The following is a 14,281-nucleotide window of genomic DNA, read 5'->3' on the forward strand; positions in this document are numbered from 1 at the left end:
GAACTCATTTTTTTGGTTGGTTTTTCTTTGTTAAATGGCATTTAAATATATAAAATAAATATCAAAAATATAAGTCTTTGTTTTACTATGGTTGCAAAGATCAAAACATTTCTATATGTGACACGGCACCAGAGTTAAGTTAGGGTTTTTCAAAATGCTGACACGCCGAGCTCAAAAGGTTCGCCATCACTGTCCTAGAACAACGTTCTCCTGCCCTGCGTGGCATGAGAAGACCTCGCGATTTGGTCTTATCTGTTCTTGTCCAGCCTTCCCTTCCTCGGGAATTTCCATACACTCCCCCAGCAAGCCACATGCTAACCACGTGCCCCCTCCGAGCGGCTACCGCCTCCCCTGCACCCTCACCGCTTCCCTGGCACTGCTCCTTGGTTAGTGTCCATTTTAAGTTTCATCTGTCCCTGAGCTCTCCTGTGTCTCCCAGCCCCGGGGACCTGCCTCCGTCACCTGCGCTCACCACTCAGCCCCGTGTCCTAGGACATCTCTGTGCACGCATGAGCCCACGATGCATGCACCAGCTGCTTGCACGTAACAGGTCACCCACCCGCCCTGGTCACCCAGAGCCTAGCACCTGCACAGGCCACCGAACAGCAGACATTTCTGGGAGTCCCTGGGGCCGTGGGGCCCACAGGTGCTAGACGGCCATGTGCCACTGCTCTGTCCCGTCCGGAGGACGATGTCAGTGTGGTTGCAGCCAGGTGGCTGGCACCTTGATTCACCGCACTCCTCTCACTGACACCGAAGTTGTACAGCGGCCTATGGCACAGCGGGGCGCACGGTGAATGAATGGCTGCTTCTTTCCTGAGGTCCTCTCCTTTAGACAATTCCCAGGACAGGCTTCTTTTCATTTCCAAGTTGTGTGTGACCAGCTCCTGCAGCTTTACTTACGGCGGTGGCCCCAGTCTATCCTACGCCCTGGCCTAAGAGGAGGGTAGATCTGATTAAGAGTTGGGCACCAGATCTTTCCTAACCCTCAGTTAGTGATGTTTCAGTCCAGTCTGTATCTTTTGCTGTGATAGTGAGGAGGGAGGGGCCCGCTAGCAAGGCCAGCCTGCCTCCCTGGAGCCCCAAGCCCCAGTCAGCCAGCTGAGCGTCCCCCCGCCCCACCGCTCTGAGCATCTGCAGTCTGCAGTCTCTACAAAACCCCCAGGTACCTTTGCCCTCTTTTTAAGCCCTTGGAATGCTTTCCATGGAAATTTAATTCTTGATCTGCCTCACAGAGACAGGATGTGACAGGGACTTCCTCCTTTTGTCTATCTCTCTTGGCTTTTATAGCAAAGGGCAGGGCAAGCAGCGGGTGTGTTAAGGTGGAAGGTAGATGGGGACTTGTCACACGTGAGCTTTCCCTCAACTGGACCAAGACTCTTTACAACGAGCATCTTCTTTGCCCCAGAGTTGGGATCGCCAGGACTCGTCTGCCACTTCGGACCCTCCGCCGCAGCCTGCCAGGTACGTGGCTCACTCCCAAGCCTGTCCACACCTCCACCTCTCAGAACCGGGAAGCAGAAATTGATGGCTTCTTGAGCGAGCACAGGTTGGCCCCATCTTCCCAGCAGGGCCTGGCTGCAGGGAGGGGGTTTGGAGTGTGGCCGCGGGGAGATGCAGCTCCGCCTGAGGGTCCCTTCTTGGGGAGGTTCATCTGCCTGGGAGACGGGGTAGAAGCTCCCTTGTGGGCCTGTTGAGATCAAACCAAAGCGAGCCAGTGAGCATCGATCCACCGGCAGCTTGTGGCCGGCCAAGGTGCAAACCCTCTCCCGGGCTTACAGCTTAGGGCACTGGGCATGGGACGAGGGCGAAGCTCACGAAAGTAGCAAAAGCAAAGAATAACCTTTGAAGAGATACTCAAAGCTGAGGGACCTGCAATCTCGAGACCATGGGTGAGTTCTAGGAACTGGAGAAGCAGGAGGAGCAAACTGGAATGGGTTGGAGGGGGTGGTGGGGGGGGGAGCGTGAGGAGGAAAGGAATGAGGGCACTTGGGCTTCCCCTGGCAAAGGCGGCAGCATTTGTGTGCCCATGTGGCCGAGCCTTCCTTCCCCCCACCCCCCGCCTCCCGGGTCCTCAGGAGGGAACACGCTGAGGCTCCCTGGAGAGCAGGGAGAAGGTGCCCACCAGCAAAACTTAGCTCCCGCCTGAAACCCCCCGTCTGTCCTTCCCCTCCCCACTGGCCCCTCCATCTTCCCCGAATATTCAGCGCATCCAAGCCTTTCCCCCAGCAGAGCCTCCTCACCCGATCCAGAACCTGAAATCCACGCCCTGTGGTGTGCACAGCTGAGGAGGAAGTGCGCCCTCACAGGGTCCTTGCTCTCCAGGAGGACTGAGCCTCTAAAGCAGAGGTCAGGAGGGTGAGCTGCAGGCGGCAGGCGGGGAGAAGGGCACTGAGTCCAGGGGATTTCCCTGCGCAGGATGCAAGGGTGGTTTCTTTCCCAGGCTCTTGTCCAGGTGCAGTTGAAGAATGAAGCCATGGACAAAAGGTGGCAGATGAAAATAGTGGAAATTTATTGGAAACAAGTACAGACTCCCACGTGGGGAGGGGGTCCCCACTGAGCCCCTTTTTTCTAAGGTTTCTAAAGGCTGCAGTTCTTTGCTTCTTGATGTTGCCTTCCAGTTGGTAGAACATCAACTTCAAAGCTCACACTCCCCCTGTTTCTCTCCCCCTTCAGCGGTAGAATTCTCTGTCTGCTGTGGAAATCTGTTTCCCCCTTCTCCCATGTGTGGGCATTTCTCTATTCCCTGTGGGAGTCTGAATGGATGCCTCTTGACAGCTCCAAGCCCCCACCTACGGGCTCCAAGCCTTCCTCCCGCAAGGACCCTCTTAGGTTCTAAAACTCCCTAAACCCGCCTATTTTACCCCTAAAAGCTCCTTTCGGCAGCACAGGGCATTCAGCCCCTCTGAAGCCCCTTCAGGAACTGCCAGACTGTCTCCCTCTGAGTGAAGGCTTCCGGGGCACGGCCTTGTGTGTTGGGAGCAAAGAGACCACAGGGCACGTGCCTTCTGTTCGAGAAGATGCTGCTCACGCGCTCTAAGGGAGACTCCGTTTTGAGGGGGCTTTTAGAATTCTATTCATTGGCTGGTGATTGGTTGGTTGGCTCATTGGTCTGGGGGCTGACGCCTGGGGACTCAGTGCACAAGATATGCCATCAGGGCAAGTGCTGTGGCCGGGAGGTCCCTACAGGGGTCACGCTGGGTGGGGGACAGGAGACTGAAGGGGCACCCAGTCCTGACACGTGGCACTGCTGATGAGGAATTCAGAGAAACGCAGAGCTTGAACCCGCTCTCCACCACCACCCTGGCGCAGGCTGGTCAGCTGGCCTCCTTGTGCCTCCGTTTCCTTGTCTGTGGCAATAATAGTCTTAATACTCTGGTGTAGGTAAGTGATTGGTAAGATACTAAGGTCTCGATTTGTGCTAATTTTTTATTACTCTGAGAGAGAGAGAGAGAGAGAGACCGCCTCCTCCAGCCTTGGTGACAGAAATCACATGGGTGCATCACAACAGACACCTGCAGTCCTACAGTAATTTCAGGGTCTGACAGCCCCAGCCCCCCGGAATATCGGGGCATGCGCTCCTCCTGCGAAGCACACCCGCCCCAGCTGTGGGCCTGATGAGCCATGGCTGCCACAGAGAGGACTCAAGTCACAACTACCGTAAGACTGGACTGACTCCTCAGAGCCCGGCCAGTCCAAACAGATCCGTCAGGTGTCCTGAGCCCTCCTGTCTGGGAGGCGTTGGCTGCTGCTAATAGACCTCATGGTCTTGCCCTCCTGAGCCTCTAGTTAAGAGTCCAGAAGTAAAGACCGAGGCCCAAAAGAGAAGAGAACGGGGAGGAGAGGAAATGCACCCCCTGTTCTGGGATTCTTGCTGCTGGTTTCCAGGCCTGACACATACATGTTGCTGCCCTCAGCCCAGAGGGTGAGAGGCTGGACTGTCTGGCTATTGTGTGAATAGTCACTGCAGTAGCTGCTGGCCTGGAACACAGCCAGGACCCTCCAGAAGGGACTCCGACTTCCTCCCCCCCAGAGGCCCCTCCTGAAGCACAAACCAACTGGTCCAGCTTGTCTCCCCCTCCCCTTCCTGTGAGCTCCTGGAGGGCAGGGCCCCTCGCCCCTGGCCCACTCACCTCACAGGCTATCACCTCCCACCCCCATGGTATTCTATTGACCCAGTCCTTCCAGCTCAGGGGCCCCCTGGGGAGTCTCCCCTCTCCCATTAAGTCACCCTCACGCCTCCTCTGGCCCCTCTCCTGCTGAATAACCCAGCAGTTTTCAAGTCTTTCATCTCAACCCGGCCAGTGGTATTGCTGACCGTTGGTTGGGGCTCTGCGGCCACAGGACCACAGGAGCATGTGCCATGTCCCAGGTCTGTGTGAAAGGAAACCAAACCGCGGCGTGGGAGGGAGAAGGGGGGGGAAGGGAGGCTGAGGATGATGAGAGTGGAAACTTCATGGGGCTCCCTCACCCCTTGGGGTGCTATGATGGAGTGAAAGGAGGGGGATGCGTCTCCGGAGGAAGGTGGAGGGTGGCGAGCAGCTGTTTAGAAGGTGGAGGCGGAGGGGGGAGGTGCTCACTTTTCTTTAGAGCTCCCAGCCAAGCTGTGGGAAGTTGGCATTGGTTTCTTCTATTGTTCAAGCAAAGAAATTGAGGTTCCACCAGTTATAAAATTTGCCTAAAGTCCCACAACTAAACAGGGGACAAATGTGGAGAGGATTGTGTATCTCCCAAGATGCATCGGCTGCCCGCACTCACTGGCTATAGGACTGTGGGACATGCTGCAAGTCCCAAGGTGGTGTCAGGAGTAAGAGGGACAGCCCTCGCCTGTACTGGGGGTGGGTTTCCTGGACCACAGGTGGGGGTTGGTGTAGCTAGATGGGACCACACCATCACTGTGGCCTCAGAGATGCCATAGACTCGGGGCAGTCACCGGCTAACCTCCTGGAGGTCACACCTGAGGGTCTAGGACCGGAGGGAGGTGTCCCAGGTGCAGTTGAAGTCGGTCAGCAGCTGCCAGGCATGCGTCCCATTTCTGAGAGATTAGAACTCGGTGTTTGTTCATCTGTTTTGTGGACCTGATGTTCCAGGCCAAGGGAAATGGGAACAGGGCTGGGCAGGGAGAGTGAAAACGCATGTGAGAGTTTCTATAGATTTCCCTTTGTAGAAAGTCACTAAATACTAGCTGAGCCCCCGTACAACATGTGGCTCTATTTCTGGCTCTAAAACAATGTGAACCTCAGGAACCGCTTCCTCTGGGACCTTGGGCCCTGTCCCCATGTGGCTCCGTGAGGCCAGGCAAGGCCAGTGATGCCATTAACAGAGCTGCCTGGTAAAATTAGAAGCAGCTCTCACATCCGGCTATGGTTTAGAAGAAGCATGTCAAACTCAAAGGCTAACACGGGCCACATAAATGAGGCATGTGGCCTGCAGGCCACGAGTTTGACATGCTTGGTTTAGAAGAAGCCAGGTACTGGGGTTGTTAAGAACCAGGTGAAATATCATTAAGGCACTGATAGACCTCGGGCCTGAGGGGCCGGGTTCCAGCTCTCCTGTGTCACCCCAGCATCTCTTTGTCCCTCTGCAGGTGACCCTACTGCTGAGGAGATGGTAAATTCCCCAGTTTCCCTGGACTCGTTTCAGCGGGTACCTCAGCCCAGCAGTCTCATCTTCCTTATCCACCTCCTCCTCTTCCTCCAGCCTCGGGAGTCAAACTCAGGTAGCGTATCCGATCTGCAGCCCAGCCATCCAGGACGTGAGCATATCAGCTCCCACCTACCCTTCCTGCAGGTGCTCCCGGCTGAGATCTGTAGCCATGCCGGGTGCTAGTATTTAAGAACATTTCCATCCCAGTGGTTAGAGCCATCGGCCCCACACACCAGCCAGCCCCACCCGCAGTGCTCTTTCCCCATCTCTCCAGCCACCCAGCATATTCCTACACACTCCCCACAGCTCACAAGCATGGCCGGGGCAGAGCAAGAGAGTGCCAAGAAACTCTTACTGGTCTGTGCTTGGGCTGAGCCAGTTGGAAAATACTTTTAAATCCATCTGTCCAGCTGTTTGTGATCAGGGTGCAAGAGAAATATACCCAAGTTTTGGGAGCAGAGCTAAGAGAATCATTTGGGGGTTTTTTCCAGAAAGCCAAAAAGAGCCCTAGATAGGAGGACGTGTCTGAGCAGAGCCTTGCAGGGTACATATTAGGCAGAAAGATGACAGGTGGAGGGTAAACTGAGGGAGTGTGCACCCAGGGAGAGCCAGGCATCAGGTGTGGAGGGTGGGGGCGGGGAGCTAGAGAAGGAAGCTAGTTGGAAGGGTGTTGGGGCTTCACCCGTGGCCACAAGGGATCTCAAGTGGAATGAACAAAGAAGGCACCACCATGCCCCACCGAAGAGGGGGCGGGATCCATGATGGGAGAGCTGGGAATGAGGTTTTAGTTCAGCTTGGGATGAATGTAGCTTTTAGCTGATCTTCGAAGGAAGGAAAGGAGGTTCCCAGAAGGCAGAGAGAAGAGTGAGGCATGCCGGGAGGCAGGAAACAGCTCGTGCAGAAGAACGGCAGCAAGACTAGCACCTCTCCTGGGAATTGCAGAAACCGGAGGGACCAGATGGACACGCCGCGAGAGAGGATGATCAAACGAAAGATCCTGGTGAACAGAAGTCTCCAAGGCAGGGCTCTCTGCTCCTCCTGCTCATCACACAGCCTTGTCTTCCCGCGCAGAGCCAGCGGCAATCCTGACACACAATGGTGAAGGTCAGAGTGAACAACTGTGGCCACCTGGTCACCAGGCTGCTTTTAAATCTGGGAAAATGGACATCGTCCCCATCAATGACCCCCTTCGATGACCCCAACTGCATGGTGTACATGTTCCAGTAGGATTCTATTCAAGTTCAAAGGCACAGTCAAGGCTGAGAATGCGAAGCTTGTCATCAGTGGAAAGTCCATCTCCGTCTTCCAGGAGCGAGATCCCGCCAACATCAGATGGGGCGATGCTGGTGCTGAGGATGTTGTGGGGTCACTGGTGTCTTCACTCCCATGGAGAAGGCCGGGGCTCACTGGAAGGGCGGAGCCAAGAGGGTCATCATCTCTGCCCCTTCTGTGGCTGCCCCCATGTTTGTGATGGGTGTGAACCATGACAAGTATGACAACTCCCTCGAGATTGTCAGCAATGCCTCCTGTACCACCCACTGCTTGGTCCCTCTGGCCAAGGTCGTCCATGACAACTTCAGCATCCTGGAGGGACTCATGACCACAGTCCATGCCGTCACCGCCACCCAGAAGACCCTGATGGCCCCTCTGGGAAGCGGTGGTGTGATGGCCGAGGGGCTGCCCAGAACATCATCCCTGCTTCTACGGGCGCTGCCGAGGCGGTGGGCCCGGTCATCCCTGAGCTGAAGGGAAGCTCACGGGCATGGCCTTCCGTGTCCCACCCACAGTGTCGATTTGGGATCTGACCTGCCGCCTGGAGAAAGCTGCCAAATATGTGACATGAAGAAGGGAGTGAAGCAGGCGTCAGAGGGCCCCTCAAGGGCATCCTGGTCTGTACTGAGGACCAGGTGGTCTCCTATGACTTTAACATGACACCCACTCCTCCACCTTTGATGCTGGTGGTGGCATTGCCCTCAGTGACCACTTTGTCAAGCTCGTTTCCTGGTCTGACAATGAATTTGGCTACAGCAACAGGGTGGTGCACCTTATGGTCCCCATGGCCTCCGAGGAGTAAGAACCCCCTGGACCACCAGCCCCAGCGAGAGGAAGGGGGCCCTCAGCTGCTGGGGAGTCCTGGCCCCAGATCAATCCCTCAACACACTGAGAATCTCCTGACCTCCACAGTTTCCACCCCAGACCCCTGAAGAAGGGAGGGGCGTAGGGAGCCCTACTTTGTAGTGCACCATCAATAAAGTTCAGTGTACCCCCCAAATAAACATCTTCAAGGAAGGATTTGACCTTTTTTTAAAATATATATTTTTATCAACTTCAGAGAGGGAGAGAGAGATAGAAACACCCATGAGGAGACAGAATCATTGACTGGCTGCCTCCTGCACGCCCCCCCACTGTGATCCAGCCAGCAACCCAGGCATGTGGCCAGACCAGGAATCAAACAGTGACCTCCAGGACCACTGAGCCATGCCAGCTGGGCAGGATTTGACTTTTAGGTTAAAAATTTTTAAAAAAGTAAAGTGCCCTAGCTGGTTTGGCTCAGTGGACTAAAGGGTCCTGAGTTTGATTCTGGTCAAGGGCCGTACCTTGGTTGCAGGCTCAATCCTGTGTGTGGGAGGCAACCAACCTATGTTCTCTCTCTGTCTCTCCCCCTCCCTTCCACTCTTTCTAAAAGTCAATGGAAAAAATATCCTTGGGCCCTAGCCGGTTTGGCTCAGTGGATTGAGCATCAGTCTTCGGACTGACGGGCCCCGGGTTCAATTAGGGTCAAGGGCATGTACCTTGGTTGCAGGCTCCCAGCCCTGTTCAGGGGCATGCAGGAGGCAACCAATCGATGTGTCTCTCTCAGATCATTGTTTCTGTCTCTCCCTTTCCTTTCCACTCTCTCTAAAAATCAATGGGAGGGGGGAAAGGAGACATATGTAATACTCTTTGTAATACTTCAAGCAATAAAATATATATATATATATTAAAAAATCAATGGAAAAAAATTTCCTCGAGTGAGGATTAAATATATATATAATCTCCTCAGGTGAGGATTAACAAAAGAAAAGGCAAGGAGCCCCATAGATTATTATTATTATTTTAAAAATATTTTTTTTATTGATTTCAGAGAGGAAGGGCGAGGGAGAGAGAGATAGAAATGTCAATAATGAGAGAGAATCGTTGATCGGCTGCCTCCTGCACACCCCCCACTGCGGATCAAGCCCGCAACCTGGCATGTGTCCTTGACCGGAATCAAACCTGGGACCCTTCAGTCCATGGGCTGCCGCTCCATCCACTGTGCCAAACCAGCTAGGGCCCCATAGATTATTTTTAATACCCTTTGCTGTTACAGAGGCTGTGTATATGTACACTATAAAAAATATAAAATCAGACAAAACAAAAAAAAGAAAATATTCCCATTATTCAGAAATTACCAATTCATTTCTTTTTTAAAAACATATTTTTATTGATTTCAGAGAAGAAGGGAGAGGGAGAGATAGAAACATCAGTGATGAGAAAGAATCATTGATCGGCTGCCTCCTGCAGCCTCCTGCCTCCTGCACGCCCCCTACTGGGGATCAAGCCCGCAACCAGGGCATGTGCCCTTGACCAGAATCAAACTCGAGACCCTTCAGTCTGCAGGTCGACGATCTACCCACTGAGCCAAACCGGTTAGGGCCCAATTCCTTTCTTTCATGACAATAACTTGTTCAAGAAACGTGATGGCTGTCTTGTAGGGTGTCTCACCTTCCTCGTCCGAATGGTTTACTGCAGATTTCTGAGCTGCAAAGGGATATGACAAAGGCCTATCTGTGAGGAGAGCTGTATTTGGCCATTGTTCTGTCTTCTTATCCTAGAGGAGGTCAAGGTGATTGGCCCTGGGGAGTCCATCCTGGCGAATGTCGGGGAAGAGGTGGAGTTCCCGTGCCACCTGTCCCCCTACCGAGATGCGGAGCACATGGAGATCCTCTGGTTCCGGAGCCAGGCCTCCAACGTGGTGCACCTGTACCAGGACCGGCGGGAGCTCCCGGGGCGGCAGATGGCGCAGTTCCAGAACAGGACCACACTCATCAAGGACGAGATCTTGGATGGCGCCGTGATCCTGCAGCTCCAGGACGTGCTCCCCGCCGACCAGGGCTCTTATGGGTGCCGCTTCCTCTCCCGCGACGACTCCTTCTCCGGGGAAGCTGTATGGGAGCTGGAGGTAGCAGGTGCGTGAGCTGTGAGCTGGCCGAGCGCCAGCGGGGGGGCCGTAGGGAAGGGTCCATTGGATGTAACTGCTTGGCTTCAGAGTAGACGGGGAAGCGCGGAGAACAGGGGAATTGCTCTGTTAAAAAAATTAGAAAATGAACAACAAAATGTTGTTCACAAAAAAAAAAAAAGATAGACAGATAGCCCGTAAACATATGGAAAGATGATTGATCCCTTTTACTCATCGTGAAAGGCAAATTAAAGCCACACTGACATGCAATTTTTTACTTCTCAGTCTGGCAAAAACTTTAAAATTGGTGGGATTGTGGGGAGGAGCCTCTGCACCATGTAGACAAAGTTCAAGGTCCCAAAGCGCCAGGGCCTGGGGATTCGGCGACTGCAGGGTGGTCTGCGCACCTACCTTTGAACACCAATCTCACCTCTAGGAGTTTACCCTGAAGAGACACCGCCCGCAGCTAAATAGAAGAAAGGCATAGGGATAAGTTTAATCTGTGTAGCATTCTTTGTAATTGCAAATTAGCGGGAGCAACCTCAATGAGCAAGCACGGGTGCTGAGTGTGGCCGGTCACACGTGGGGTGGTCCATACCGCGCACCTGGAGACACAGCAGCTCTGTGAACTGGTGCGGAGTGATTTCCAGGTTGTTCAGACAAAAGGAAAGCAAGATGCATGAGATGTTCTATAATGTGTCAACTTTAGTGTAAGAAAGAAGGAGAAACACTGCACAAGACAAAACACAGGGAGGATAAGTAGAAACGAATGAAATGCGTTCCCTAAGGCAGGGGCTGCGAGGGGATGGAAAGAATGGAGAAAGGTCTGGGGCTCTCCTGACATACATCTTTACAGTATTGGAATTTAAACCATATTAACGTTTTGCATATTTAAAACGTAAAGCTAGCGCCACAAGGATGGGGCGATAAATGAGTGTGTTTATCACAGGCACTTGAGCCCTGGTGGGATTCAGGAGAGAGAGAAGACAAGCTGTTGAACTCTGGGGAGAGATTATTCTTCATTCTCGGGGACTGTCCCTTGCATAATATGACTAAACTAGAGGCCCAGTGCATGAAATTCATGCGCTGGGGGGAAGTCTCTCAGCCCAGCCTTACCCCCTCTCACAGACTGGGAGCCCTCAGGGGATGTCCTACTGACAGCTTGTGTCCACTGGGATGGGGGCGTGCTCCAAGCCGTGAGGAGGCCACCGGGAGCACACCCACCCCCCAGACCTGCGTTGTGTCCACTGGGCTGGGGGCGTGCTGCCTGCCCTCCCTCCCTCCACCGCTGGGGCAAGGGACGCTGGCCTCGTTGCTGGGGTGACAAAACCAGCGTCCCGCTGCTGTGGGCGCCACCATCTTTGTGACAGAGTGATAGTTAATTTGCATATTACCCTTTTATTAGATTAGATGTCAGTAGCCCCTTCGAGTAAAATGCCTCCTCCATGTTTCCAAATGTTCCAACGGACTCCTCATTGACAGTCCGTGGGTGGAGGCCATGAGCCCCTGTTGTGCTCAGAGCAGTCATAGTTCGTGATGCCTTATGGTGACTGAAAATGATAAGCTTTAACCACAACTTCCAGGAAGGAGCCTAATCCTTCCCACTCCTGCCTCTCCCAGGAATGGGGTCAGACCCTCACATCTCCCTTGAGGGCTTCAAGAAAGGAGGCATTCAGCTCAGGTGCAGCTCCAGTGGCTGGTACCCCAAGCCTCAGGCTCAGTGGAGAGGCCACCTGGGACAGTGCCTGCCTCCGGAGTTCGAAGCCATCACCCAGGACGCCCGTGGCCTGTTCAGTCTGGAGACATCTGTGGTCGTCCAAGGGGGGGCCCACAGCAACGTGTCCTGCTCCATCCAGAACCCTGTTCTGCTCCAGAAGAAAGAGTTTGTGGTCCAAATAGCAGGTCAGTGGGTGCTGGCTCACTTTCATCTTCCTAATCATCACATCCTCCATGTCCATTGTCCCAAAGTCCATCTACAAGGTCACAATAGTATGGGGGCCTGGCTGGGGTGAGCTGACCTTGACATCTGAAAAGCCAGCAATTTGGATATCAGGAATCTACTAAGAATGCAACTGGCAACCCCACCCATAAACAGAGAAGGCCCCAGAGAGCCAACATTACAAGGCCATCAGCTAAAACCCAGAAACCCTACTCACAGGAGGCAAATGTTCCTAATGTGATCCCTAACAGTAGTTACTGAGGCCCGACAATGTGCTCCAAACCCGTCCTCAGTTCACATTCCAGTGGGAGAAACACACAAACAGGTGAATTACGTTGTACATTAGAAGGCATTAGGCGCTGTATGGAATAATGAAGCAAGGAAGAGTGATAAGACAGGGTGGGGGGTGTGTGTGGACTCAAAAGTGGTGGATCAGGGAAGAAGTCAGTTAGGCAATGAGTTGAAGGTGAGGCCATTATTTAACATCAAAGTCTTTTTCTGAGGCTCCCGCTGAAAGGTTTAATGTTCATGGTTCTAGTTGTTTTTAAGTCTTGAGGACAAACCCAATCTATGAGCCGTTTATCCATATAGGGTCCAAATCAATAGTTATAATAACAGAAAGAGATTTCATCCTTATAAATGATGATTTATCCTCAGGTAAGAGGACTTGACAGTCCACATAGTTCATTTAAATATGGCTGGCAATTGGGGTGGCCATCTGTGTTAGCTAATTGTCCTTTTTATTTATTTATCTATTTTAGAGAAAGAGCAAAGGCAGGAAGAAGGGAGAGAGAGAGAAAAAAAAATCTACTTGTTGTTCCACCTACTTATGCATCCATTGGTTGAGTCTTGTTTGTGCCCTGACCAGGGCTCAAACCCACAACCTTGGCACATCGGGATGATACCAACTGAGCACCCAGCCAGGGTTATGTTAGCTGATGGTATTTACCCAAAGGGAAGCTAAAACATCGCATATCTTTATGACAGCTTGGAGCCAGGTGCCTCCGTGAAACTCCCAGGACACAGGATAGAGGGGTTTTCTCTTGGATGTTTACATTTCAAAGAGATGGCTTTGAGCTCCCAAAGAGAAACATTCCCGGGTGTAAAACTGGCTGGTGGGAGGCTTATTTCGCTTTCAAAAGAATTTGCATACATCTCAATAGGCTAGAGAAAAGATTTACAAGTTTTCCAAAGAAAATGGTCTAAGAAAGGGGAAAGGGAAGGGGACGTCTCTTTTCTTACACCAGGGAATTTTTATTTACTTTTTTAGATGTGTAGATGTTTTGTTTATATCAGAAACCCAGTTTGCTTCTTGCAAACACTTAGCTTCTACGTCTCATCACATCTTTGGAAGAATCGATAGCAAAGCCGCACGGGGCTTCATGAAGGGTGTGAGTCACATGGATATCTATTAGGGGGGGCGTTCAGGTAGAGGGAACAGCAAGTGCAAAGGTCCTGAGGTGGGACTGTGTGTGGCTATTGGAGGAGGTGGGAGGGGAAGGAACAGGGACAAGATCAAGGGTAGCTGGTCAGGGTGGCATCACACCCTGAGACTTTGCTCTCAACCTGAGGTGAAGGACCAATCCGCGTGGCCCAATAGTTTTGTACCAGATAATAAAAATGCACGGCTAGAAAAATTAAACAAACAAAAGAGCACATTGTGCTAAGTGGAATGTCAGACACAAAGGGACACCTGTTGTCTGATTCCACTTTCATAAGGTAGTCAATTCATAAAGACGGAAAGTAGAATAGAGGTTCCCTGGGTAGGAGGGCGGGGACCTGGGAAGTGAGTGCTTACTGGGGACACTGTTCCTAATGTGATCCCTAACAGTATTTACTGAGGACCAACGATGTGCTCCAAACCCCTGTCCTCAGTTCACATTCCAGTGGGAGAAACACACAAACAGCTGAATTACGTTGTAGGGAAGAAGAAGAAGAAGAAAAGTTCTGGTGGTTGCACTGAACTGTAAGCTTAAAAACGGCTAAGATGGTACATTTATGTGATGTGTATGTAACCACGATAAAAAGAAGAAAAAAAGTTTTAAAAGGCCACTGAGATGAAAGCACCAATTTTTTATAATTACTGCCGCAGACACAGAACCACTCTGTTAAACTGTCACACGGGTTTCCAAAGGGTTAGTCTCCGTGCTGCACCTGTGAACTGTCCGCAGCGGCCTCCCCAGGGGACCCGGGGAGGAAAGGGCGGGCTGTCCGTCCGCCCGCGCGGCTTTGCCATCGATTCTTCCAAAGGCGATGAGATGTAGAAGCCAAGTGCTGGCAAGAAGCAAAGTGGGTTTCCTGTATCAGCAAAAGCCCTGGCACGAAGGCGCCGGGCGAGAGCAGTCAGGGCGGGGGAGGGTCATTGACTCCCGGGTTCATTCTCCCCGGCGCCCGCTGGTCCGTCCCCAGTTTGCGCGCTTTCCCTCCCCGCGGAGCCGGTCCAAGGCCCCGCAGCTCCTCGGGACCCACCTTCCCAGAGCCTGGGTGGCGCCCCTGGC

General features: G+C 52.7%; 1 protein-coding gene across 1 annotated transcript in view; it reads left to right on the top strand.

Moving 5' to 3' along the window:
* Positions 1 to 1,334: 1,334 nt before the first annotated feature.
* Positions 1,335 to 14,281, top strand: part of LOC102245211 (butyrophilin-like protein 9) — an 18,392-nt gene continuing 5,445 nt past the window's right edge. The window contains exons 1-4 of the mRNA XM_005864955.2: positions 1,335 to 1,464; positions 5,588 to 5,719; positions 9,501 to 9,854; positions 11,465 to 11,746. Of these exons, the coding sequence (XP_005865017.1) occupies positions 5,608 to 5,719; positions 9,501 to 9,854; positions 11,465 to 11,746 (748 nt within the window). The 5' untranslated portion in view covers positions 1,335 to 1,464; positions 5,588 to 5,607. The remainder of the gene's footprint in view (positions 1,465 to 5,587; positions 5,720 to 9,500; positions 9,855 to 11,464; positions 11,747 to 14,281) is intronic.

This window comes from Myotis brandtii, unplaced genomic scaffold (assembly GCF_000412655.1).
Source record: "Myotis brandtii unplaced genomic scaffold, ASM41265v1 scaffold193, whole genome shotgun sequence".
Classification (NCBI taxonomy): Eukaryota; Metazoa; Chordata; class Mammalia; order Chiroptera; family Vespertilionidae; genus Myotis; species Myotis brandtii.